Source organism: Anas acuta, chromosome 3 (genome assembly GCF_963932015.1).
Source record: "Anas acuta chromosome 3, bAnaAcu1.1, whole genome shotgun sequence".
NCBI classification, from domain to species: Eukaryota; Metazoa; Chordata; class Aves; order Anseriformes; family Anatidae; genus Anas; species Anas acuta.
The window spans coordinates 86981106-87008521 of record NC_088981.1 but is presented as its reverse complement, the minus strand read 5'-3'; the positions used below and the strand labels follow the sequence as shown (position 1 = coordinate 87008521).

The following is a 27416-nucleotide window of genomic DNA, read 5'->3' as shown; positions in this document are numbered from 1 at the left end:
GATTTGATTAGAATTAAATCATAATCATATATCAATGAAATCAGGTTTTCATCTGAATGCTGCCATTCTTAATGCAGAATTGTGAGCCTTTTTGATGTCAGCCAAAGTTCTGCAAATGTATTAAAGGCTGAAATTGTCTAATACCTCTTAGTAAAGATATTGCAGTAAAGCATCTGGAAGATGTAGACTATGTTATTGGCAAGTTTCTGAGTCAGAGAAAAAGCAGTCTAATTTTCTTTGTGAAATCAGTGCTTTTATGTGGTCGGAAGTCTTGTGGATAATCTAGTCACCCAGTGATGCAGCCAATGATGAACCTAGAAACAGTTTAGATTAACCCCAATCCTGATGATTTTGCAGCCTCACAGATGAACTTCCCCCTGATTAGCAGAAGTTACAAGAACATTGGACTTTTCTCATTGCATACCCAAAATGCACAGTTTAGAATCACAGAATCATAGAATGGTTTGGGATGGAAGGGACCTTAAAGATCATCATAGGTTCCAGGAGGACCTGATCCATGATCTTGCCAGGCACAGCGGTGAGAGCGACTGGCCTGTAGTTCCCTGGGTCTTCCTTTTTTCCCTTTCTAAAAATGGGGGTTATGTTTCTCTTCTAATCAGCAGAAACTTCCCTCTTCTAATCAAGCAGAAAACCGGAATGCTACGACTTCTCAAATATGGTGGATGATGGCTTAGCAACTACATCCACCAGTTCCTTCAGGACCCATGGATGTGTCTCATCAGGTCCCATGGACTTGACCTTCAGGCTCTTAAAATGAACTCAGATTTGATCTTCTCCTACACTGGGCAGTTCATCATTCTTTCAGTCCCTGTCTTTGCCTTCTGAGGCCTGGGCCGTGTGTCTGAAACTCCTGTCAGTGAAGACTGAGGCAAAATAGTCATTAAGTACCTCAGCCTTCTCCATACCCCAGGTCTCCAGGTTTCCTATTTCCTTCCAGAGAGGGCCCACAATTTCCATAGTCTTCCTTTTATCACCAATGCCCCTGATGAAGCTGGCTTACTGGCTGGAGTGGCTGGCCTTCCTTTGTACTGCTGTTCAGGTGCACAACCCTGCTCCATGCTCTGTTGCTGACACTGGCACAGATAGTTTTGCTCACTGCTCTGGAATACTTTAACTTCTCTATTCCAGAGGCAAAAAGGTCAACTAAAGAAAGGTGAGCCTTGTGGAGCTCAAGTAATGTTTTTGAATTTGAACCTTCTTTGCCATTTGGTCATCCTCTGAGGTGAAGTGTTTTCTCCTGTCATCAGTCTTCCTCTGAGGTGGATTTCCACATGAAGTGTTTTCTCCTGCCATCAGCCACAGACCACATGGCAAAGGGCTTTCCCAAGGCACGCCATTCTACACAGTTCCAGAGAAACCATGGTTTTGCTGTAAGGATTGTCAGCAAATGAATTATAGTAATCCATGTTTAAAGTCCACCTAGCGTGCAGAGTAGCAGTGAGGGAATCAAAGGTGCTTCACCTTTGTAGAAAATTCTTATCTTTTAAGTTTAGTTTCATTCTGATTATCTCCCACACCTTCATTTGACAGTTAGCCAGCACCACTCAGTTCTGACATTTTTGTGTTTTATGTACTTTTATCAAATTGACAGCTGATGTAGTGGGTGTCAGGGAATGAGTATCTGATGGATCAACAGGGATAACTAACTAACTGCTTATCACCACTTTCGGATCATATTTTCACAGATTAATTGACTTTGACAGATGTCATCTTACACTTCATTTGAGTACATTCCAGAATTATCTTACAAACTGGTCCAATTTGCATATAGGGTGCTATCAAGATCTATTCCTGAGTACATTTCTTAAACATATGACTTATGCATTATTTCTAATTTTGGTCATTTAAATTCAGTATTCACAGCATGGTATTTATTGAAAATTATTCATGATATAAATTTTAGTAAAGATCTTGGCAAGATTATTGTTATTCTGGAAATCATTCACTTTCTGTATCTGAAAAAGTGACACGATATACCTTGAAAAGATGTTATACTTGTATTTTAGTGTTAAGAGTTAGTAAGTGTTTGGTTAGTATTGTGTTTTTCTTGACCTTTTATAGAATAGCTTTTGGGTTGAATTTGCCAGCTTTATTGTTAGGATTTTTGTTTGTTTGTTTGTTTTTATACTAGAAAATAGAATTTGAAAGTCTCTCTAAAGTGAAAGACTCTGGTAACTGGAGAACTGTGAGACTGTGAAATCATAAGTAGAGTTAAAAACAAGGAGAATGAGAGTTGAGCATTTAATGGTAGGTGGGAATTTTATTCAGATTGTTTTTTTTGAGAAGTCTTTGTATTAATTCAGCATACAAACAAGACTAGATAAAATAAGCCTTTTAGAAATTATTTCTCATATATATACGAGAAATAATCATGATATAATAATAATTCATTAGAAGTAGGTTTAGCTGTTGCACACATGTACAAGAGTACATCTTGAAGCAGCAGGCTGGTACTTCTGGTACATTCATAAAGGGAACTTGTGTGTGCTGTGCACTGCCAATGGGAGGCTAATTTGTCCTGGATGATTATTTCCTATCCTTTCAGCAACACTGTACCGCTTAAATCATGGAATCAGTCTTGCAAGACATGAACTGAAGTGCTAGGAACAAGTGTTAGGAGCTGCCAAGATTTGAGAGCAATTGTGACCTCCCAGTTTACACACCACATAGATCCAGCCTTTCAGAAATCTTTAGGAAAATCAGGAACTATTGAATGTGACATTTTTGATAACTTCAGGCTTTTTTTTTTTTAATAAAAATGTCATTTTGACACTCTAGGAATAGTAATTTTTCACTTTGATAGGAATATTATTGCATTTCTATCTGTAGATTTTGTTTATACTCAACAACAATAAATGTTTTGAGGCTCATGTGTCTTTTGCACGTAAACTGTGAATAGCTTTTCTGTATATGTAATATATCTATTGTTCTTGTCTGTGTATAGAGTAATGATTTATTGATCAGTGATTTGTTATGACATTTGGTACATTTAGGACTTTACAAAGAGTTTTAGCATTTGCTCAACATATTGGAGGAATACATGCAAATTTAATATGTACCCTAGATTATTAGTACACTGCAAATTTTGCTGAGTTTACTCTTATATTGATCAAGAAAAAGAAAATGTTTATGTGATATATGCCATAGCAAGCTAATAATAAACCAACATGCTAATAATTTCTATGCCAAATTGAAAGCTGTGAACACATTCAGACATTCTTTAATGGCTTCAACATAAATGAAAATAACATAGGAATTAAAAAATATCCTGAACACAATTTTTTTAAATTGCTAAGTTATTCTGCATTTACTATTGAATTGTTATTGTTAGTTGTGACTGTAGTAGAACAGTTGGTAATAGAATATCAACATATATGAAATTTGCTTGTGTTTTCAGGAGAATTTTATAATGTAATAGCAAAATATCTTTTTTTTTTTTTTTTTCAAACCCCTAAGGGGAAGATGTATATAGGTTTATATATTAGTTTAATGTATCATACTGTAAATTTATTCTCAGGAAGGATAATGACAGCTGTTAAGCAGCAGAGTTCCTGTTCACTGTGTAATGCATACATGCTTTTTAAAAATGTGTTGTGACTCTCATTCTTTACTTAATTGCATCTTAGTTTCTAATATCTAATTATTCTAATATCATGTCTCAAAATTATTTTAAAAGTCTTTTAAAGTGCATGGATTAAGTCAGCAGAAAGGGAAGTGAGAAATACAGCCTTACCAAGCAGATAGTGCCTTAATGCTTTTGGTTTATATATTTGACTGCATGTCTCCACCTTCACTGCATGTGACCATCTCTCTGTTTCTGCTCATTCTGTCCAAATTCACATCCATGTTTCCAAATTTTGTGAAGAACAAGGACGCTGGAGTCTTGCATTCCAAAACAGGACAGTGTAGACCACCTAAGTGCTAAACCTGGAGCAGCACAGAGGTATCCTTATTTACTCAAATCATAGTTCCAAGTAAATGAGGTATTGGTTATAGTTACACACTGCGAGTATCTTCTTCATATGCTCTGCTTAATACTTTCACATAGGGTTTTTTATCTTTATATATTTAAGTACATGGTATGCATGTATTGTTCATAGATAATATTTCATTCCATTTAAACTACATTAAAGAGGTAAATTTGAATATGACATAAATGTCCTTTTTATCCTCAGTGCACTCTGAGCATTTTATATAGGCATGGAAGTACAACTGTCTGTAAATATGTATCTACCGGTGTCCAGATAGAGCTCAAGCTGAGTCACTACTGCACGTGCTGTAGCATGCTGTTGAGCTATACAGAATGCAGACAGCATCATCTTAGCAAGAGGAAGGAAACAGAAAGGAAGATGTTATTTTAAACGTATTTCTAATGTGTGCGGCTTGCAGTGACAGCACAGTGAGCAGAGAAATAATGATGTTGGGCTCCCTACTGTTGTTTATTACTTTGCCACTTTTCACAGGACAGCAATGCCTACCCTTGGCTTTTCCATACTACAAAGTGTAGTCACTTTTTCTCCATTTCACTTAATGCCACAGTCTAAGCAAGTGACGTAAAGGAGTAAGGGGAAAATAAGTCCTGTGACAAACCAAAGAAGAAGTGACGAGCCATCATTTGGGAGCCATCATTTCTTTACCACTCGATGTGGTAAAGAAAAAAAAAAGAAAGTAAAGGGAGTATACTCTAGGAAAAAAAAAATCTAGAGAAAGCTGTTTGAGGATAAGGGAGTTTAAATTTTTTTTTTCTAAGGGACTCTTTTTTTTTTTTTTTGTACGTAAGTATATTCTTGTTAAAACTGGAAAGCATCAGGTAGTGACCTCTGCTCATATATATAAAAAAAGAAAAAAGTCTTTTTTATTTTCTTTTATTTTTCTGCATTTTTCCTTTGTTGTGATTCATACTGTGTCACAATATAATGGTAATCAAATATTACAGTGAAAATACACTGTGATTATATTCTTTGGGTATAACTTGATACTACAACTGTTGAGGTATCTTCCAGTTCAGACACTGGGTTAATCTTCATAACCACTGAGGTTTAAAATTAAAACTTTATTCTTTAATATTATTTTTACCTACTTTTTTTGCCCACAGTAATTTTTTTATGTCTAGGTATAGAGGTTGATTATATGATTGTGAGTTTCTTATATGTTTCTTTGTCATCTTTCCTGTGTAATGTTCAAGTTGGGGTTTGTCATTGTTTCTGATCTAACAATGAGTAATCATCACTCCACTTTTTTGGCCACTCCTGAAACTTCATATGCACTTTTATTCTGAAAGACTAACAAACACTGATGATTATCAGAGATTCAAATTGTAAATTTTAATGTGTAAATGCTTGTATTAACATGGATAGTAATGGAAATTTTGGAACACAGAGGACTTGCTGAGATTTCCATGACCTAAGTAAGGAAATTAAATAAACTTTTAACTTACTTGCATCGATTACAGAAAAAAAAAGAAATGTTTTAAACCATTTCTCAAAATCTTTAACAATTTTTAATAGAATGAAATTTTTGATAAGCCAAGTTTTTATTAATAAATTGACAGCATTAGTTAAATCTGATATGATGCAGTATTTGTTTTGATTTTGAAATTTAGATTTAAAACCAATTTTTAAAGTTTATATTTTAATATTACGTGTCCTTTCTGCAACTTTTTTTTTTTCCTGTTGTCTCTACTGCGTTTGTTTTTCTTACTATCAGGAGAGACCCATTGTGTCTAATCAGATAGGGGCTGTAAAATGGGAGCTAGCTGTATATGCAGTCAAGATTAATGATGTCTCCCTATTTTGGTACCTCATAACCTTCATACCATCAGCTCAGTCAAAGCTAATCCAGAGCCTTGTGCTTTAAACCCCAAGCTCACCAGCCTGTTCATGAAAAAATTTGTTGTCACTTTTCCATCTGTCAAATGTTACTGTTATTACCTTTGCAATACATTAGTAAATATGTAATCTTCATATTTTTTGTATTCTTTTTCTTCTTTGTTTATTTCTTTTCTGACATGTCATTTTACAGGCAGTCCAGAAAAGTGGAAAGATATAGCAGCCAAAAACAAACTAGGAAAGGCTCCACAACTGAAACAGAAAGGTAGGATTGATGAATGATTAATAAACACCTGTTATGACTGAATTGATTCTGGTGTTCATAATATACAACTAATACTACCGTTAAAGCAAAAGCTGTGTAACAGTACCAAAAGCTATGTTGCCTTAATTTAAAATATTATTTATATTATCTATATTATTATCACTACTTCCTGTGTTGCTCTACATATGACATTTTTCTGGTAAAGACTGTCTGTGCATACATTTAGTAATGAAAAATATGAGACCCATTGCCACTGTCTTGATTTCTGTAAGATGAAACTTGGACATACGCAGAATGTTTTATTATTGTGGTACTAATCCCTTTTTGTTTTACCACAGATTTTTTTTCAAAAGTCTTATCTATTTTAAAATAACTTTAAAGTTGAGAAAATATGTAAGCAGATTGTAAGCAGATTAATAATTCAACAGGTCTCTTATCAAATGGCAAATGAAAAATAAGTAACATCAAGGCACAGTGTACCAATGTTAATTAACAACTACAGTGCAACTGAAACCACATATGCACAAAAATAACAGTTTCATATGTGCATTTTACCTGGGGAAAGACATCTATATTCCAATATAGTAGTTTCACTCTATAATATAAAATTGCTAAATTCCACATTTAAATACCATGTAGTGTAAATACCGTGTAGTTATGTTTATGAAATAGGTTTTTGAGACATGAGCAGTGTGTTTATTTGATTTAAATGACCAGCCTAGCTGTGAATTTTCGAGAGTTTTTTCACAGGATATTTCAAAGCCTCTTATACTTGTAATGCTAAATGTAACATGCATTTGAGGATTTATTCAGGTACATGGAAAAGAGCAAGTCTGAAATATTGCAGAATCTATATACAGAATTTATATGGGATTTAATGGATTGGAACTTTAGTCATTCCTGTGCTGAGATAAATTCTTTTCCCATTTTGTATTGATTAGTTACAAGATAATTCCAAGTTATCAGGTAGTGGTAATTTACACGATGTTATTCATTAGCTCAGGTACAGTATTTATCTGTACATGTGAGATATTACATAGGACCTTGTGTCAAAAGCATGCTGGATTGGCAATGCTCTCTTAGTTTTAGTTTTTCTTCATAGTTTTTTATGTGGAAGGATGTGTGTTTGTTTTCTTGTCGGATTGTTTTGTTTTTTAAATTCATGCCATTGAGACATCAGTCTAAAGAGAAGGAAACTTGAGTTTCCTTGTGGGAAGGCAGAGCTGGAACCTGTAGGATTTCTCTGTGGTCCATCACCAACTGAGTTATAGGTTGGCTGTTTGCTGTGTTACCTTCCTCTGGGAGGAGCAGTCAATGAGATACATGCAGATGTGTTTGCTGCAATCTTACTGCTCACCAGGTGTCATTTCTCTCTCAATTTTTCTATCCCTAATTCCCCTCCTCTCCATACTTCTTAATTTCTGTCTCATTCCCTCAGCCACACACCAGGTTTTGTCTCCCATGCTGGTTCCTCTTTCTCTCATTCTCCTAATCAGTGTAGACTTCTTCACTTCAGCAGCTGATCTTTCTGCTAGACCATCAGGGATTACATTTGGACCAAGCAGGCCTTTTCGGGACTCAACTCATCGCCATCATCTTAAGCATCTCTTAGAAGCAGGGAATCTCTGTAAGAGTGTTTCTGTTACTGCCAGGGCAAGCCAGGAGTGAAGTTTAGGAAGTGTTAGGGTTTAAGAGAGCATATAACAAAGGGAACAGAATCCTATTTTTGTAGCACTGTGACTGGACTTCCATATAAGCTGCCACTGGCTTTGAAACCAAATCTGGTTTTTATCCTTGGTGTAGACATCTGCATAAATGTTGTCTCATATACATTTTTTATTTTTTTTTAAGGAAAATTTATAAATGTATGATAGTTTTATGAACTAGACAGTCCCTTGGTTACTCTGTATTTTGTGGGAAAGATGTGCTGGGTGTGTGCAGGGGCACTTCATATGTCTGGAGAAATTAAAAAACAAACCAAACAGTGAAATGCTATCATGAGATGGCTTTATGGTAATTTCTGAAATAATGGATACAGTATTATTGTTTACAAAATGCTGCATTGTTGGGAAGCCCAGCAATAATAAGAAGGGCACAGTAAGAAATTTACTTTGTCACTCTCCAAACCTGAAATGTTTCAGGTTGTCTTATACTTGCAACGTATGCAATTATTAAACTGCCAATAATTATGCTGCTAATTATACTAACATGATTAATCATTTTACTGAATATTTTAATGATGCTTTCATCAGTGTTTCTTCAGAACTCTATTTCTATGTTGGGTCTCACTGCAGAAAGATACTTAAATGGAGTACTAGCTTACCCTGTGCTAGTACTTTTTATCTAAGTGTTGTTAGCTTGTGTTTGCTGCTTGAGATGCAGCTAGAGTTTTTGGCCAAATTTCTGTTGTATTCAGTTCAGTTCAGCAGTTCCACAAGCAGGGGGATGTGTATCTGCAGCAGTGAGTGTTCTGCAGTTTATCCTTTTGGAAATGGATTTATAATCTGAATTGATAACTTCAGTCTGAAATGTGCGCACTGGCCCTGCAGCCAGGGTTTGCAATGTTCTTTGGTGGAGGGGGGCATGGGACGGTGTGCCTGGAGCTAACAACTGAATGGTTTCTTTTTGGCCCTGATGTTTTAGGGGTCTGCTACCATGTCTTTCTAGAAGGGGACTTCCAGCCCCACGAACGACTGAACAGCCAGTCATTAGGGGAAAACATCACACTCGCTCAAGGTCGAGTGAGCACTCTAGTATCAGACCCTTATGCTCTGTACATCACCTAGCGCCCGGAGGGTCGGCGCCACCTTCTCCACTTCTGACAAGGTTGCTATTACATGTCCAGCACAGCTTTCATGTTCTGCCTCCCAGGTGTCAGTGTGGTGTTGTACTTTCCTGAGCATACATGGCGCGTTCACTCATTCTGGCACTGTAGATTATCCTCTCTTCATGGTATTTACACTTCTCCCATATCCTTTATGCTGCCTATCTTCACCATCCAGATGGTACTTCTTCCCGTTGATCTTAAATAGCTATGCAAAAAAAGTTGGCTGTTTCATCCCTCCATTGTTGTGTTTTGTTTCGTATCCATCTGAAAATTATCAAAGTATTTCGCTTGAACACTGTGCAGGAAATCACATCCTTCTCTCACTTCTAACTCTCAAAGGGAAAGTCGGTTGATCTACGTAGTGTGAAAGCTACCAGTATTTTGATTTTGTATGAATGTGTCATTTAAAATTGCAAGTTACCTACCTTAGCATACCAGATAAACTGTGATTATCCACTCTAGTGAGTGTGATAACTGGCAAGGATGTTTAATTAGAAAGCTGTCCCTCTCAGCAGTTTCTTCCTTATCACCTTTGCTTTGCTTTCTTAAACTTCTTCCCTAATTATTAGGAGGGACCCTATAGCTTTTAAATGCAAATTTACCAGTGTTCCAAAGGTGCTTGATGTGTTAAAGGTGCTGTATGTGTGTGTAAGAAGCCATGTAGCCAAGGTGCTCTGAAATAGTAGTAGATAGAATTTAGCCAAAGTTAAGGTGGTTAGAATATTTGCTTAGGTAAGAGTATTAAAAATCTTGGGCTGTGAGCACATGCATGCACATACGCACAATTTCTGTCTCCCACACACAAATACGAAGGATAAGTGTCTTTTTTTGTTTGTTTGTTTGTTTACGTTCAGGGGAAAATAACACATTATGCCAAGACATTAGATGCTTGTTGTCCAGTTCTCTGTGGCCTTGTGCAATTAGTGCATCAGAACAAAGGGAACATGAAAGTTAGTAAAATGCAAAGGTGGCATTTTGGATTGTCTTTGTACCAGTGCAGGAGAACAGTTATACTCCCAAATTGTGAGTCGTAATAGTAAATGGTTCTTAGAAAACTACTTTTAGTTCAGTGGTTTTTGACTAGAACTTTTTTAAAACAACAGCAAAAAAGATGGAAAATATTTGTCCTTAGTTGAAGGCAGTTAGAGAAGATATAGGTGAAGCCATGTGAGTTTGCTAGTTATCCAGACCTGAATACATGCATATGGCATACACCAAATGCAAACTTCCTCAACCCCATCTTCTCTATATGCAATTCAATATGTGTTTAAAACTTAGACTATATGAATTCTCTTCCTTTGGGTTATTTCACTTTTATGTTCATTTCATCTGCAGAATACATCAACAAGGAAGTCCCACACAGTCTCCTCCTGCAGACACGTCCTTCAGCAGTCGCAGGGGAAGACAGCTACCGCAAGTTCCAGTAAGAAGTGGCAGTATAGAGCAAGGTATCAAATAATGAGCGTATGATAGCTCTAACTCTTTGATTTTTTACCTTTCTTTACTTTACTCGAAGTCTGCTTTCATAACTACATGTTAAAAGCTGTAATTCTGCCAAAGAGAAGAGAATGAAAGCATATTTGTAGTCTGCAAAGTCCAGAAGATTTTTAACTGGTGGACACATGGTTTAATTGCCTTAATTTTCTAGCAGCTTTTTGTATTTGTCTACTTTAAAATTTCTGTTAGAGCTGTGGTGGTTTCCATGGGCACATCTAGTTTGTATTCAGACAATGAAATCAGAGGCAAAGATTTTGACAACATTTTGACAGTGTTATCAATGTATTATTTTGTGGTTTGTATTAACTGATGTGCATTGTTAACATAGATTAATGATAAACAAATATCATATTATCAAACATACCTTCTGGAGTGAGACAGATTCAGTGAGTCTGAAAGAATAAAAGCAATCACCACAAGAAATGTGAAGGCACAGGTCATCAGCTTTTTCATTCATAAGAATAAACTGCTCAGGCAATGAGTGCTGCTCTTTTTTGAAAAAGACCATGTAGACCTAGTGGCTGTAGAAGATGTTCTTTTCAAATATCAAATAGGTATAAATATTGCTGTTTCCTTTTCTAGCAACATGCTGTACACAGAGTATGAGCTATTATGGTAAAATTAAATTAGTTTTAATTCCACAGTGGGTAATATGTGTACATTCTGTCTTTAAAAACCCTGTTTTCTCATTGAATACAAGCAACAACTGAGATTGCCATATACTGCACATTTTTCTTCTGTGGGGAAATGAAAGTAATGCTTCTGCTGACGATGTGTTGTAGTGCCTTATAGAACTGTTGACAGACTTCTTTCATAAATAGATAATGCTACTGACCATGACCTTTTTATCATGTTAGATTACCATACATTTTTGTATGAGGTACAACAGCTTGCATTAACATACAATCAGCTTGCATTAATTTTATTGGCTTGAGTTGTGATGGCATACTACACATTCAAATATTGTGTTCTTGTTTTATACATGTGATTATTCTGAATGGTCAATAATCTAGTACAAGTAGGTTTCATTCTTTATTTTATTATTATTTAAACTTTACATTTAAGTCTTCTCATTACATTTCATAGTTAACTAAGGACTTTCTGGATTATAAACTAGTTACAAAGTGCATTTACAGTTTTTATTTCTACATATGAGTAGGTTGGGAGCTCTTTAGGGAAATGTAACGAGAGCTGAATTTCAAACTTCTTTCATGTTTCTTCTGCAGTTCCAGAACTTGGTACAATATATCATGATGAATCAGCTTTTAATTTATGTTGGCTTTACTGTGGGTACTCCTGTTGTCTTTCAGCTGTTCTTGGTAACTAGTGCATTGAGAATAAAATGCTAGTTTATGTTTTGTTAAAGATGTTGGAAATGAAAGCAGAACTTGACATAAAAATTAGTAGAGATGCGTTGTATGCAGAAGAGCAAAGAAAAAGTGAACTTTAAACAGAAGGTTAAAGCCACTGTTGGTTTAGAAACTTGTCAATGCTGCGAATATTTGTAAAGTAATGCTGTTTCACTGAACTCTTATTTACATTTGTGGTTCATATGCTTGCGTCTTACGTAGAAAATGAACAAGTAGGATATGACATATCATTTACTTTGTTGTTATTTATCATACCGCCTATGTCAATATGGCCGTATTACTGCACATGGAATTGAAGGCTAATGAGATTTTCCTTTCTAATTAGTATTTTGGTTTTGTCTGACTGGCTTGTCCATTTGAAAGGAAGGTTTTCTAATTTTACCCATGTTTAACACTTTGTTCAAGCTGAGAAGGGAAGTACTAAAGTTAATAGATTTTATAAAATAATTTTAAAATGCTACTGAAAGTATCTTCTGAAATAAGAATAGCAGTGTGTATAAACTTCAAGCTTCTTCAGGAAAGTAAAATCCGCTTTAAAAACATAATATTTGCTCTGGTTTACAGTATCAAATTTTGATGTCACTTTCACCTTTTCAATCCCTATCAAATGAGTTAAATGGAGTGGCTAGAAGTTATTTTATGCTAATGTAGTATTGAATCCAAATATATCTGTCTGTGAAAGAGTCTCACTACTTGGAACTGAATTGTGACTTAATGACTTAAATTCACAGTCACTACAGGTATACATAATGCCAAAATCTAGTGCAACCCACAAATGTTATAGGAAGAAGCATTTCAAAATTCTTTGCATTTTCTTAATTTAAACTATTTACTGCTGGTCAGTATTGACATCCTGTGTTTCAAGGAAATCTGGTATGATATAAGGTATATTTGTGTAGTAAATTGTGTAGTTTCCTTTTTCCTTCTTCCTTTTTCCTTTTTCCTTCTTCCTTCTTCCTTTTCCTCCTTTTTTCCTTTTCCTTCTTTTTTCTATTTACATAGTCAAGAGGCATAGAGGAATCCAGTAATCTCATTACTCTTTGAAACTATCATTTTGGAAAAAAAAGAGAGTTAATGAAGAAGCAAGAGAGTGGTTGTGGATTTTGTCAAAAGAAAGTGTGATTTTTTGTTTTCTATCTTAAGTGATAATATCCATGCCGATGAGGCTTCTTCTAGGACTGACACTGAATCTTAAGCATTCAATTTATTTTTTTCATTATAAAGTTTAGAATGAAACAGTTTCATTGTTTCTATCAAATAATGTTCTCTTAATTATCCTTTGGTTTGAGAATCATAAAAAGTCAACTTGTGACTTGTTTCAGTAGGTCCCTGTCAGTAGTTCCACTGTCTAAAAGACCACATAGAAGAAAGTCGTACAGAAGAAACAGAAATAATGGTATCCATTCTGTTAGAGATAAGGGATAGGTACGACTGATCAGGAGCAGAGAAAAATCTTAAGTAGAGAAAAAAGTCCAGTCTAAGGATTATCTTTTCTTTAAAACCTCAAAATAGCATAATTACACACACTCACAAAAACAAATAAGCCAATAGCAACAACAAACTCAAACTTCTTAGTGGTTCTAAAGGCTGCTGACTAGTTTGGAAAAAATTAAAAACATGCTAGGTACTTTCACTTGGAATGGTTCTAGCTAACTAATATTTTTAGCAACTTCAGTACATACAGACTCTTTAAAGCAGTTACAGTTACAGGAGCCTATGCTCCTGTGGTTTTTGGACTACATGATTTTTATTTTAATCCCAATGATGTTCAAGCAATGTATGACTATATGTGTTTCCTTTGCAACCCTGTCAGCAGTAATTCCCAGAGTACAAAACACAGTGGGATGTTATTGCAACTAAAGGTCTTGTGATTCTTGAATATGAAGGTTAGTTGGTGTAGGTGTGTCTCTGTGTGTTTTCTGAAAGTCACAATTCAGTAGCCATTACCTTAACTTGTGCTACTTAACAAGCATTATTTATTTCTATGCTTTATCTGACAATTTCATAAAATGACCTAATAATGAAGATATTTTGGTTCAGTGACTAAAGCTGTGAAAATCTAAGTTATAAGGGCAATGCTGTGCTCTCCATGTCATCTTGTGCCAAACTGGAAGAGATTTGCATCAGTGTTTCTTATTTGCATCATATTTGAGTGGAACTGTGCAAGTCACTTAAGAAAGTTGAGGGGTGGGAATTCTGCGTTGACTTTATTTTTTGGCTGTTTATACAACAACATTGTTGCATGGTTTTTAAATGATACCTTTATACAAAGCATATTTCTGTGATGTATATACTAGTCCATTCTCTGTCATAGCACCTATCAAAGCTCACAGTAATTTTCACTTGGATAGGGTGGGCCTCTACACTTCTGTGTAACGGTTAATCATGAATACTGCCTGAAGCTCTATAGCATTTTTCTGCGCTACAGTAGATGGTACTAGGGATAATATTCAGAAATATTACCTGTGAAGAAGAAAAGACATGTTATGTACTATTGAAGTCTATGAACCAACAAGCTAAATGTGTGATGATGGTTTGTAGTATAAAAATGAGCTAACTCAAGCAAAGCAGGTCTTTCTCCCTGTGTATTCTTCTATTTGACTCTTCACAGCATGGTTTCATTTTTTTAGCCTCAACAGTGTGGTTTCATGTTTCAGAAATCATTTAATGACAGTAAGGATTGTGATAAAAAGCAGCCTATTAACATAAAAAGAGTATCTGTAAACATAACTGAACCAGTGTGTTTGTATGTTTTCAGTGACACCTGTTTACAGCAACAGGCCTTACGCAGTGACCTTTAGAAAAATGAAGCTGTGACCAGCATTAAGTGTCGCTGTATGTTGGCCCATGTCAGAAAAAGCTGCGTAACCCTTGTACATAGCCTGTATGCAGGTTGAAGTGCATGCGTGTGTGTGTGCTGCTGTTTCATGAAGGAAAGCTGCACTGAAGTCTCTATTGGTAATGAATGGGGATTATTGGTAATGAAGGGGGATTACTTTTATAAAGTGCATATGCATAATATGTATATAAATATATGTACAAATCTTCAGTGGTAGTTACAACGTACAGGAGTTAAATGTTTTCATGTCCAGTGTCCCTTTTAACAAAAAAAAGAATCAGAATTTCATATGGAAAATCAGTGTGTTGTGAAATAATGGATAAGAGTTGCAAATATCTTTTTATATTTAATTAAGATCTTTAAATATAACTAGAGAAAACTATTCAATGTATATGTACTTGATCATTGAAATGTCATTGCAGTGAGAGTCTGGCTTGAATAATGGTATAAGATCAAACCCTTGCAGTTAAAACCATTTTTTAGATCCATCATTGAATGGCAAAAGAAAAAGATTTAGTTTTTAGTCTTTTAGCATTGTTTGTTTTGTCTTCATATTTCTTGTTTTATTTTGAAATTCTTAGGTGGCACTGCATATTTTGAGGCAGCTTGTGGAATCTTTACCCTCATAGGAGACTTTTCTCTTAGCATTGCTAACTCTTGAAAATTAATTCAAGCCTCATAATCTTTTATGCTTTCAGTTAACAGAAAATAAATTTGTCACACTCAGTATTACAGAAAAGTCTTCAGAATCTAGAAGTGGTTCAGGAGTTAGAATGATACTTAAAGCAATGTTAAGATTTGATGTCATTTGTAACATTTGTAATACTGCTTTAGTGGAATATTTAAAGAGTCCACAATCTGAATCTCAGTAACTTCATTGTTCCTGTTAATTTTAAAGAAAAAGTCATAGGCTTTATTTGTCATAGTTTATCATTTTAATTTTCTACATTACTTTTACATATGTTGGAGTACTGCCTACTGTACATGCCATTGTCACATGTAACACATTTCTTTATCTAACTTTAAATTTGCTGATTTCTTTTTCTGTTCCCATCATTCCGTGCATTTAATTCATTGAAGAACAAGAGAATTTTAACTCTTCCACAAAAGGTAAATATTTATGTGATTTTTTACAAATGTTTGGCAACTGTTTATACTGGCTTTTCTCTTAATATATTCCATGTCAGTATATAGTATTTAGTTAACAGTATTTAACGGGTGAAAAGGATGTTTCTTAAGTTTCTATATGCTGTTATCCTTCTTTAGAATCTGAAAGTTACTTCTTTTATGATTTCTGGTTTTCCCATAGAAATGCGATATGCTAGGCTTACCAGAAGTAGTCATAGCACTTCACATGGCTCAGAAGCTGCATGATTGATTTAAAGTTCATCAGCACAACAGCTGGTTCTAATACAATTGTGATGATGCAGCCATAGCTCTTTGCATCTGTGAAGGATGTTTCATAGGTTGGGGCTTAGGAACAGTTGAAGGTATTGATGGCCAGAAACTGTCCTTCCTATGCAGAGACATTCTGAAGACAAGTTAGTTCAACATGAGCTGTATTGTATTTGCATGACAAGCCCTTGACACTCAGAAAGCTGGGGGTGTTGTAGGGCAGGTTTCTGTGGGCAGGCAGACAGCCTGCATGGGCATAGCTTTGACCTCTTATGAATTCCCCCTAGCATGTGCTGATATCAGTGAGTCAGGGAGCGCTAACAAGGCTGTGCCATGAAGTGAGAAATACAGCCAGTCACATCCCCACCAAGGCATGTTGCAGAGAGGTCCCATTTTTATTTTTTTTCCAAAAGTAGGAGTCATCTCAAAGTCAGAATGAACCTCGGAGAGAAAAAAAGAACAATTTAATCCATTTTCATGTTAACAGCAAGAACATTAATACATCAGATTAACCTTTTCTAAATTCTAGTTGAGTCCTTCATATTTGGGGAAATTCTGATCTCAATACAGTCTTTGGTGGGCCAAAGCCAAATTACACATTCAACTTGAAACAGAACATCTACTACAACTTCTTTATATTGTGAAAGGATGGATCCCACTCATTTGTTCATACTTCCTTAGGTAAAATACAGCAGCTGTTTTACTAGCTATGAACTCCAACATCCCAGACTATACTGGGGAATATGTTTTCACAATAACATAAAAAATAAAGTGAAAAAGAAATAGTGTTTAAATTAAGTAAAAGCAATTGCAGATTATGTTGCAGTGTTATGTACCATGAAATGTCTTAAGAAAGTCCTAAGAATGGTTAATTTTGTAATTTATTTCTGTTATTTTTCATTTCTTAAGTATCAGTATTTCTTTCAAACAGAACAATACAAATTGATTATGTCAATTTATTATTTGTGATTCTTCAAGTTCACAAACCTTGCTCTGTGATTTGGACCGCAGTGGATGTTTTGTTGTTTAAAACAATTGATTTTATACAGAGAAACTAGAACATGCCTGTAAGAGGTTTGTGAAAGCTCTGGTTTCCACAGGATTTGGATGGATTTGGCCCAAGTTTTGGCAGTGTGTAGAAGGTAGTGGGATCTCTGGGCACCTGGGTTCCTCTGGCTCACAGGAGCATAGGGCTGAATGCAGATGCAGCCCAAAGGCAGAAAAAAGTTGGGCAGATGAGTTGCTGGGGAAGTGGAGTGGTGTCAGTTCTGGGGGGCCATGCACAACCTCAAGTTCAGCTGACTTAAATTAGTAGCCCCTGTCACCTCTGACTTTCCCCAGCACAGTATAAGTGATACAAAGAAGGGAAAGTTGGTGAGTGGGAGATGGAGATGGGGGATTACAGGATGTTATATGGCAAAAGACATAGTTATTGAAGGAATGAGTATACTACAAATATGAACACACCCCTGCACACAAGCTTACAGAAGCCACAATACTTTCTAGTCAGGCAGAGGGACAAAAGCTGCTGCAGGACATCTCCCTCACTATCTACAATGTGTAGCTGATACATGCTTTTTGAACTCATACATGTAGAGAAGTGGTAACAAGTTCTATATCTTAAAAACAAATTGATTTTTCAGTGTTACTAACCTTACATTTCAAAACATCCATCTGCTCATAATTTCAAAATTGGTTTGTTTGTTTATTTGTTTGTTTTCTTTTCATTTGTTTTTAATTTTCCAGCTTATCTTTCTGTGGATTTTTAAAGTCCTGAAAATTATCACAGGGATACTTCTTATGTGCATAATGTTGCAAAATTCAGCCTGAAGGCTGAGAAGAAATAACTCAGAGATTCTCTGTTATTTCTGAAATGCTTCATCCTAGTCCACCACCAGCGTCTGTTCCCTCTCTTCTATGAGTGCTCCCTTCCCCTCTTCCTTTCCCTTACCTGCTGTGCTGGGGAATTCTCCCATCTAAGTCCAACTGCTGCTTTATTCCCTTTCCTTTGCTCTGGATATTGCCTCTACCATTTCTTCTCCTGCTTTTACCTTTCACTGTCTCAGTCCAGATACTGCATTTTTTCCCCCGGTTTCCAAACATAGAACATCTAAGCAGCACAATGAGGGCAGCACTCCTGACTTTTCAGTGTGGAAAGGCATATAGGCCTCTGCACTGCATTGTAGCTCTTTGTCACTGTTCAACTTTTCATCTTAGTGTGAGGAATATGTAGACTGAGAGAGAACAGGTTGGATCTCTGTTGGCTTCTGGGATAGGTGCAGTTCTCTGTTGCCCTGCCAAAATGTGCTGTGCACAAATGGAGAGAAAACCACATGGGGGCAGAGTAGCAATCTCTGTTGCTAATTGGCAGATCTGTACCTTAATAGTCCTGGCAATAAGCAATATATTCCTCTGGCTGCTGCCAGCAATCCAGTATTTGTTGTGTTGCTTTTGGATGTCCTGAACCTCAGCTTCTTGAAAGAGCTAGTGAAATACATTTAAAAAAAATAATAATCCTGGGCATTTAGAGATATGATGGGAGTTAACAGTGCTCTTAGAAAGCTATCACAAAATAGTTTTTACGAGATAAATTTTTATTTCAACTTACTTTTCAGTGACTGCTTTTGTATAAGCAAATCTGTCAGATTTTTAGACTGTTTCACTTAAAGTTTGATTCATAAAGAAAGCTGGCAAGGGTTACAGCCATCTTAACTACTGATGCCAATTTTTTCTTATTTTTTTTAGCTTACTCCAACAATTAATAGTGCAGGTGGATGCCCCATCCCTTGAAGTGTTCAAGGCCAGGCTGGATGGGGCTTTGAGCAGCCTGGTCTAGTGGAAGGTATCCCTGCCCATGGCAGTGGGGTTGGAACTAGGTGGTCTTTAAAGCCCCTTCCAAGCCAAACCATTCTATGATTCTATGACTTGGAGGATTCCGTGTTTGTTGCAGCTGTTACCATTACAAGAACTGGTATAGCCAGTGCTAAAACACCCGTGGGTTTTCTGTAGTCCTAAAAAGACCAATGTGGTTATCAGCTTTAATCACAGACCAGGTTATGTCGCCTGTGGTTTTGGCATTAAGCCCATATTTGGGTTTAAGCAAGAATGACCTTTTAGAAAGGTATTTTCACATAATCACTGCAAGCAATGAAAATTTGTTCCTGTGCTTAGCCACTTTTTTTTTTTTTTTTTTTTTTTTTTTTTTTTTTTTTTTAAACATGTCATATTACTTATTTGACTTTAACTTCTTCCTAACTACTGGACATTATTGAACCCGTGTCTGTTCAACTAAAGAGCCTTCTACTCTTAGAAATCTTCCCACGCATAAATAATTACAGCCCCCATCAAGTCGCGTATCTGCTTTCTTTTTAGTCATTTCCTAAATCTCTTTCTGCAAGACTGTATTCTGGACTTTATATAATTCTCATGACTTCTCCCTTAATCTTCTTCAACAATGGTATGCTTGGAATTACAGTCTTCCTAAAATATCGGAATCTATTGACCTAAGTTGCGTATCTTCCAGTTTCCATATTTTCTTTTCAATGTCCTAAAATTCCCTTTCTCTTTAAGGTATTTAAGAATTTGGTCTTCTTTTTGTAGCCACAAAGAGGTGAGAAAGTTTTTCTTCATGTTACCTTGCCAATATTTCCCTTCTCTCTTGCATTCTTACTTGCTGGAAAGCAGCAGGTCTCCACTTCCAAAATAGTGACATTTTGCTGGAGGTGCATGTGTAGCACAGGCTGCAGTTCAGTGTTGAGTGGAAGATGATTTTCCTTAGAATCCGGTGATGGTCAAGAATCCAAGATGGTTACACGGCTACATAGGAGGTAGTTCCAGTGCTAAAATAATCATAATCCCTTTTTTCAAATGTATGAGCAAGTTCTTTTGAACTATTTATTGTCAAGATTCAAAGTTTTTCAAATTCTGCAGAATTAGGCAGTGTTTGATAATTATTGTAATGTGAAAGAGATGGATATCTAAACATGTAAACTTGCAAATTAAAGACTAGAGAGCTACAAAAGACAAGCTCCATGCTAGTTCAGTATTGCTGCCTGTGGTACAGTCCTTATTTAAATGAACCCATGTTTCATACATTAAGTGATCAGTTTAGTAGATGGGCACTTACAGCATTATGCCATTTAAGAAATTATGCACATAATATATAGCTTAGTCCTTCTTTCAAACCTTAAAGAGGGGATTTAAAAACTCCCCTTCTTACTTCAGTTTCTTTTGCACTGCTTACTACTGCTAATGCAGCTTTGGTAGTGCTCACTGACTTTCATAAAACTGCTCTTAGTCTGGTTTTAGTACCATTGTAGGTTGAAGTTATTTTAAGGTCAAATTTTGTGCATTGTTAAATTCACATTCTTTGGATGGCAGAAATATGCCATATGCGGCATTCTATCTATCTACTAGTTTGGTAAAATATTTTTAAAAAAACAAAAAGAGAAAAAAAATAATAAACTTTTTTTTTTTTTTTAATCTGCCATAACACATTTTTAGTATAGTATATTGCTTATGGTTCTGCTATTTTGTACATATATTACATAAGGTAGCATATATTCTGAATGGTTAGTATTCTAGCTAGGTCTAACCTATCATTGGTTGAACATGAGATAGGGGTTTAAATATATACTAGTTCTCTGAGGACATAGATAGAGATGAGGGATGTCAACTAGTTGATGCTATCAGATGTAACTCTATAAACCTTACTGTAGTCCTGACATATTAAAAGGAGTATGACTGTAGTATATTGGAGAGGGACTCTTTATCAGGAACTTCATTGATAGGACAAAGAGTAATGGTTTTAAAGTAAAGTGGTTTTAAACTAAATGTTTTTAAAATAAAAGGTAGATATAGATTTAGAAAGAGGGTAGATTTACATTAGATATAAGGAAGAAAGTTTTGCTCTGAGGTTCATGAGGCAATGGCACAGGTTGCCCAGAGAAGCTGTGGATGCCCCTTCCCTGGAAGTGTTCAAGGCCAGGTTCATGGGGCTTTGAGCAAGCAGGTGGTGTCCCTGCCCATGGCAGGCAGGTTGGAAGTAGGTGATCTTTAAGGTCCCTTCCAACCCACGCCATTCTATGACATAAATTCTTAGTAAACAGATAATCTCTTGGAAAAAAATAAGAGATGGCTATCTCCTTTAAAATTAATACATAAATTTTCTCTGAGGTTAGTTTGCAGGCTGAAAACAAGAATTGCAGTTGTTTATTTCTTACCTTCTGTTAGTAGCATTGTATGGATTTTCATATTTTAGACAAACAAAAGAGAATGTGTAATTTATAAGCTTTTAGTAAAAAGAGGAAATCCCTTTCCCTATGATGGAAATATGTACCAAGAACTGTTTTTAATGTTAATGAAAACTTGTATTATCACAAGAAATACATGCAGAATTTTTGTGAGATTGTAAGTAAAGACAAACAAACAAAACAAAAAAGCCCTCTTCCATTATGTAGTTATGTTAAATTGTTTTTTTTTTTCTCATACCATTATCACCTCAACAAAGATTTGAAATCTAGACGTTAGCTGTACTTCCAGCATGTGACATAGAATCCATCAAGACATGTCATGAATTACAGTACAGGGTGCACAGTAGACAGAATCTTCTTGCTTTGAATCCCATTCACAGAGGAAGGCAGATGGGACTTAGCAGTGAGTTGAATAGTAAATTAAGTGATAACTAAGGGAACTTCTTTTTGTTTGATGGAAAACTATTCAGAACTATACTGGGCAGTTAATTCTTGGTAGCTTGCTGGGTTGCAATTAAGCACCCACAGTCTGTTTGCTCCCAGCCTCCTCCACAGCTGGATGGAATTGCTGTGAGAGAACTGGAAGAACAAAAGTGTGTAAAAACTTGTGGGCTGAGTTATAGACAGTTTAATAAATGAAAGGAAAAAAAATAAAAAAGGAAAAAAGCAAACTGCCAAGTGATGCAAAAGCTGTTGCTCACCACCTTCCAAGAGCAGACTAATGCCCAGCCCATCTCCAAGGAATGGCTACCTTGGAAAGACAGTATTGTTGCTGACCATGATGTCAAATGGCATGGTCATTTAACTGTCAGTTGGGGTCAGCTGTCCCCTCCTGGTTGCTTCCACCCCCAGCCTAGTCACTGAGGGACGGGATGAGAAACAGAGAAGCTTTTGAAGCTGTGAAAGCACTGCACAATAATAGTTAAAATACTGGAGTGACACAAATGTGAAACACAGCACTGTATGGGGCTGCTGTTAAGAAATTTACCTCCATCCCAGCCAGACCAAGTACTCTTGGCATTACAGGAATCAGAATGGTTTCTAAATATATTAATGGGATTGAAGAATACTATTTTGATTCCATTTCTATGTCTGTCTTTTCTCTGCTGCATGGCTTGATTGTTTATGTACATAATTGTTGTACAAGCTTCACAAGGTGTACATAAGAAAACTCCCTAAACTCCTTTGCTCTAAACTTGCACCTCTTATTTAAGCAGTCCACTTCATGATCTTTCTGTTTTCAATACTTTTACTGATTGATCTCAGATTTGCATCAACAGCTGTTAAAGCAACGAGGGTGATACCTCTTCAAAGGGTGACTTCTGACACCAAAAACAGTGATGTGTTGACACAACTGACATTGATGGTAGCTGTACCACTAATTGGAGATGCTTGTGGTAAATCTCCATATTTAGAGTTATATGGCCACTGCAAAATTTAGAGGTTTGGGGATTACAGTGCTTCAATGTGTACTTACGGTGTAGTCCTACCTCTCCAGAGTTCCAGGAAAAGCATTCTGTAAATACTGATGTTCTAAAAGAAAATAGATCCATATTTTTTCAGAGACAGATGAAGCTCTTGTAGTATTGTTTATGTCAAATTTTCATTACCTGTGGTAACCAGCTGTGTTCCAAGAAAGTACTGTGATTGTATGGTGATGTCACTTATGGTTGTTACAGCTTCTGCTCATGTGGTTTTGCTACTGTGTTAGATTTTTTTTTTTCCTGCTTCCTGTAATTAGCATGTAAAGAGTAGACCAGTCTACTTTTCAGGCAGACAAAATTTTCCATCAGAACTAGGTATAGCATATGCTCAGATGTGCATGGTGAGCAAAGCTAAAAAGAACATAGTTATATTTTCTAGAGCAGACTTGCATTTCACCCAATTCCTTCCTGAGAAGTAAGTCTGAATGTTTTTTTACTAATGGCACATTTTGCTCCATGCACAAAATTAAATTTCTCTCTTAGAATATTTAGATTAATTTTACAGTCCTCATCAATTTTCTCATGTTACTTTATATAATGATATCCAATAATGGAAAACAGAAGGGTGTGCTTAAGGATTTAAACACAAGTAAAATCAAGAATTACTAAGTCAAGGTTGACAATTTACTCACTCTTGACTGCAGTAGTTTTTGTGCATACTCACTGGACTAGGGTCTCTTTAGATAATAGAATATTCTTTTTCAGGTATTGTAAATAATACAGATTAACATTTTTCTGTATAAATTTTTTAGTATAGTGTATACAGTTAAAAGGGTGAAGCACCTAACAGTCACACAGTGAAAGGGTTATTTTTAGTGTAACCTGTGCACAATACACCTATAGGGCCAAATTTTTAAAGGGGTCTCAATATTCCCTGTGATTTTTATATCTTCAGTCTCTTTTGTGCATGTATGATAGGATTAAGATATCTGAGTTTTTGACTTCAGTCACTAATTGACATATCTTAATCCTTTCATATCTGTCCATAAAATAAGAGGCCATCTTTAAAAATTTCACCTAAAGTGCTCAATTTTGCCTTCAGATACCTCCATGCAACTTCCATTGAAGTAATTGGAGCTGTGCCTGCATATCTGATGGTGGAACTGGACTCATTGCAATTAAGGTACACGTTTACCAACATAATTAGTCATCTGGAATAATCACTGGGCCCAGTGTGACATTCTGCATGTGCAGAATTTCCTAGGTTGGACCCTCTGCAGTGCGGGAGGTTGAAGATTATGGTGATAATTTTATCTCTTGCCTTAAATTTGTAGCTGTAGCAGAACTTTAATGAAATTTGCTGTATTTAATTTTCCTATTTTTAAATATGAAACATGGAAGGAGGACATGAAAACAACTTATTTTTCACAATGTGATATCTTTGTATATTTTTTTTTCATATCCAACCAGTGCATAGACAATCTATGAATTCCACAAGCACTTTATGGATGGCATGTGCATCCACAATTGTGGTTTGTGCAAGAGCACACAGTTTAAAATATCCAACCCTGAGGATACTGCTTTCTTTTTGTGTATATTTGTGCTTGCAAAGAACAAACTACAAAGTAGATGTGTAAAGAATCACACAGTTAACTAGCAGCACAAAACCCACATATGGTAACTTTGGTACCCCTTAATTCATAAAACAGATCTGTAAACGTCATGATAGTGTGCCTGTTTTCCCCTAAGTTAAAATTCTGTGTTTTGTGATTGAAAATCAGTTCCATGCAGCTTTTAAATTGGTGTCTGTCTCCTGTCACTGGTCTGGGAGGGGCTGTTTACAAAAATCTTGACTTTTAAAACTAATCTTTGGAGAGAATCATGTAGGTCCATGATTGACCTAAAAGCAGAAAAAAAAGATTTTGCAGGGGTTTTCCCAAATAAAACATCCATCTTGAACTTATGACCACACAAAAAATTTCAGCTAAAAGAAGTCGTTCTTCTCGGATGTTATAACCTGTGAAAACCTATGAACATACTGAGTGCTCCAGTAAATTAGAATAGTGACTGGTGAATATTTGTGTCTAGTTCTAGAACTGTTATGAAATGCCAGTTTTCAAGGTTTTGGTTTTATTGGTATTCCTTTGCATTTGTAGTGCCACCAAGTTTAAGGATGGCAGAATATGCTGTTCCCTCTGAAAGTTATGCACTACCACAAAGGTTAACTTACTTTAAGGAAGCTTTAGCCCAGGTGCTTTCACACCAATCTTTCCTTTAGTGTGAGGGCATCTTCCAGTGGCAAGCACAGCCAATATTAATTGTTATAACTTGTTCAAATTGAAGAAGATGCTGTTTATACAATCAAAACTTCTTGAAGGTTTAAGATTAATTTTTTAAACAAACATTATCACAGGGGAATTTAAAATACAAGAAGATACAATACAACTTCTTTGAAACAGAAATAAGCATTAGAGAATTAAGTAGCATTTTTAAAGGACTTTATGTTTAAAAACAATATGTATTTTTACAGTGACAGATTGAATGGAGAGATTATCTCTTAAAAACAATGTTTAGGTATGGTGAGCAGTTATGTTTTAATATAGTAATAGGACTTAGTTACTTTGAAAGTAAATTTTAATACCCGTTTAATGCATTAACTCTTAGAATGCTACTGTAGTATTTTCTACAGTTAGGCATATACATCGTTAGGTGGTCATAGACTTATGCCCTCTGCATCTAGAATGATTAACAGGTTTATAATTCAGCCTACCACCTAAATTCTTTCAATCTTTCCATATCTGTTGCACCACCTTGATAATGTATAGAAACTGGGATGTCTTCCCATTTTCAGGTAAAGACTCTTGGCAATGAAAGTGGTTGATTTCTTGACCTTAGTGTTCCTTTGTGATGTGTTTACGCCCTGCTTGTTCTACATGTTTGTACATTTCTTTGTTTTGTTGAGATGGAAATAAGTTAAAATTGTTGCTAAACCATTTTTTTCCCAAAGTTTTTTCTCTCTTTTTAATTGATTTTCATTGTGTGTTTTTGCAGCAAGCTTAGTAGTGGAGGAGCGAACGAGACAGATGAAAATGAAAGTGCACCGTTATAATCAGACATCAGGGTCTGGTTCTAGTCAAGAACATGAGCGTGAGCAATATACCAAGGTAAAGTTAGCATATTCAAATGATACTTTGACTTGAAAATTGAAGGCATAAACATGTTTATTTAAAATCTTATACACCTTTTTACATCTGTGAAAAGCAGAACATGTGAAAAACAGTTCAAGGATGAAAGATCGTGTTAAACAAAGCTATGTCACCTTGAGCTTTGGAAACCTCAGGCCTGCAAATCCCTGGAGGCTGAAAAAAGCCCTGGTCTTCTATTCTTCACTGCGCCCTTTCTGTTGTCTGATATATAGAGAGCTAGACACAATTTGATCCAATCTCATGCAGATTTTTTCATATTTATGTAATGTTTTTGCATCTTGATAATGTCATAGATAAAGTATTTCCTTTCTGGAAATATGTCCTGGTTACATTGATCTCATTTTCTAATAATAATGTAAGGACTTCCTTTGATAATTGTGTATATGAAATTACATGAATGAAGAGAGAACATATAGATTTTTCTTGATAATGCTGAAATGATATCCCCCAACCATGTAGGTTTAAAACCATATAAACCTCTGAGCAATCTTCTAAAGATCTCAGAGATCTGTGCCTCTCACAAGTCAAGCTGTGAGGGGCTAATCTCATTTTGCCCTGTGAAACCTAAAAAAGTGGGAACATCTGCGGGAGTCGGGATGGGCAGTGTTTGTTTAGACTTTGTTTCATTTTTAGAGATGCAGCACTGCTTTTATGTAGTCTAAGTAAAGAGCAAAGACAAAAACAGCCGTAGGTGGCTGTGAGGGAAGTGTTTCTGCAGTGCTGTTCTTCCACTGCCATGGAGGCCGACACGATCGTGGGGTGTTTACAACGAGCGACCACGGGATGGCACTGTGAATGTAAAAGTTCTCTGGGAAAAAAAAAAGAAAAAAAAAAGAAAAAAAAAAGAAAAAAAAAAAAGAAAAAAAAAGAAAAAAAAAAAAAGGACACATTCCACATTCAACAACTGTATGCATTAAAAACAAGGTCTCCGAATCTCCGAATAGTAGTAGTTGGAAGAAAATTACAGCTTTTATAAATTTAGACTTTCGTGCCTTAAGAGACACATTTCTATGAAGTTCTTCATATCAGTAAGAGCTAAAAACTTGTATTACATTTTAAAAGAGATGGTCTTTCCTTTGGAAACCAGTGCCACACAGAAAACATCAAACATTGTCGGCCTCTCAACAGCTGAGGACATCAGGATGCTCCTGGCATTTATTAGCAGTGCAGAACCAGACTTTTTGTCCCTTCCCCTTCAGTACCACTTCTCTTTGTTTCACAGACTTGATGCTCCTGGAGGCCCAAGTTGAAATAATGAATAACACAAGGTACTCAGCAGTACAGAAAAATCAGAAGTTCACTTAGGAATGTGTAGTAGGCAAATAGGCATCTACCTTGTACCATCTAATGGATTTGAAAAAATTGTTGAAGGTCTTGTTACAGTTAAATATTAAGACAATTTTAATAAGGATGTTTCTTTATTTGAGACCACCTCACTGGGAGCATAGGACTTAAATAAATAAAACAGTTCTCAAATGAAAGAGAAATAGGC

General features: G+C 35.8%; 1 protein-coding gene across 50 annotated transcripts in view; it reads left to right on the top strand.

Annotated features, from left to right (window-relative positions):
• The window catches only part of RIMS1 (regulating synaptic membrane exocytosis 1), a 312325-nt gene that overhangs the window by 211711 nt on the left and 73198 nt on the right, over window positions 1–27416 (top strand). For 15 of the 50 annotated variants that reach the window (XM_068678176.1, XM_068678175.1, XM_068678174.1 and 12 more), the window contains 6 exons: window positions 3887–3964; window positions 6043–6114; window positions 8758–8940; window positions 10277–10389; window positions 15728–15757; window positions 25770–25882. In XM_068678176.1, the coding sequence (XP_068534277.1) occupies window positions 3887–3964; window positions 6043–6114; window positions 8758–8940; window positions 10277–10389; window positions 15728–15757; window positions 25770–25882 (589 nt within the window). Of the gene's footprint in view, window positions 1–3886; window positions 3965–6042; window positions 6115–8757; window positions 8941–10276; window positions 10390–15727; window positions 15758–23820; window positions 23902–25769; window positions 25883–27416 lie in introns of those variants that run through there. The other 35 variants (XM_068678203.1, XM_068678195.1, XM_068678202.1 and 32 more) reach the window with 12 other exon arrangements.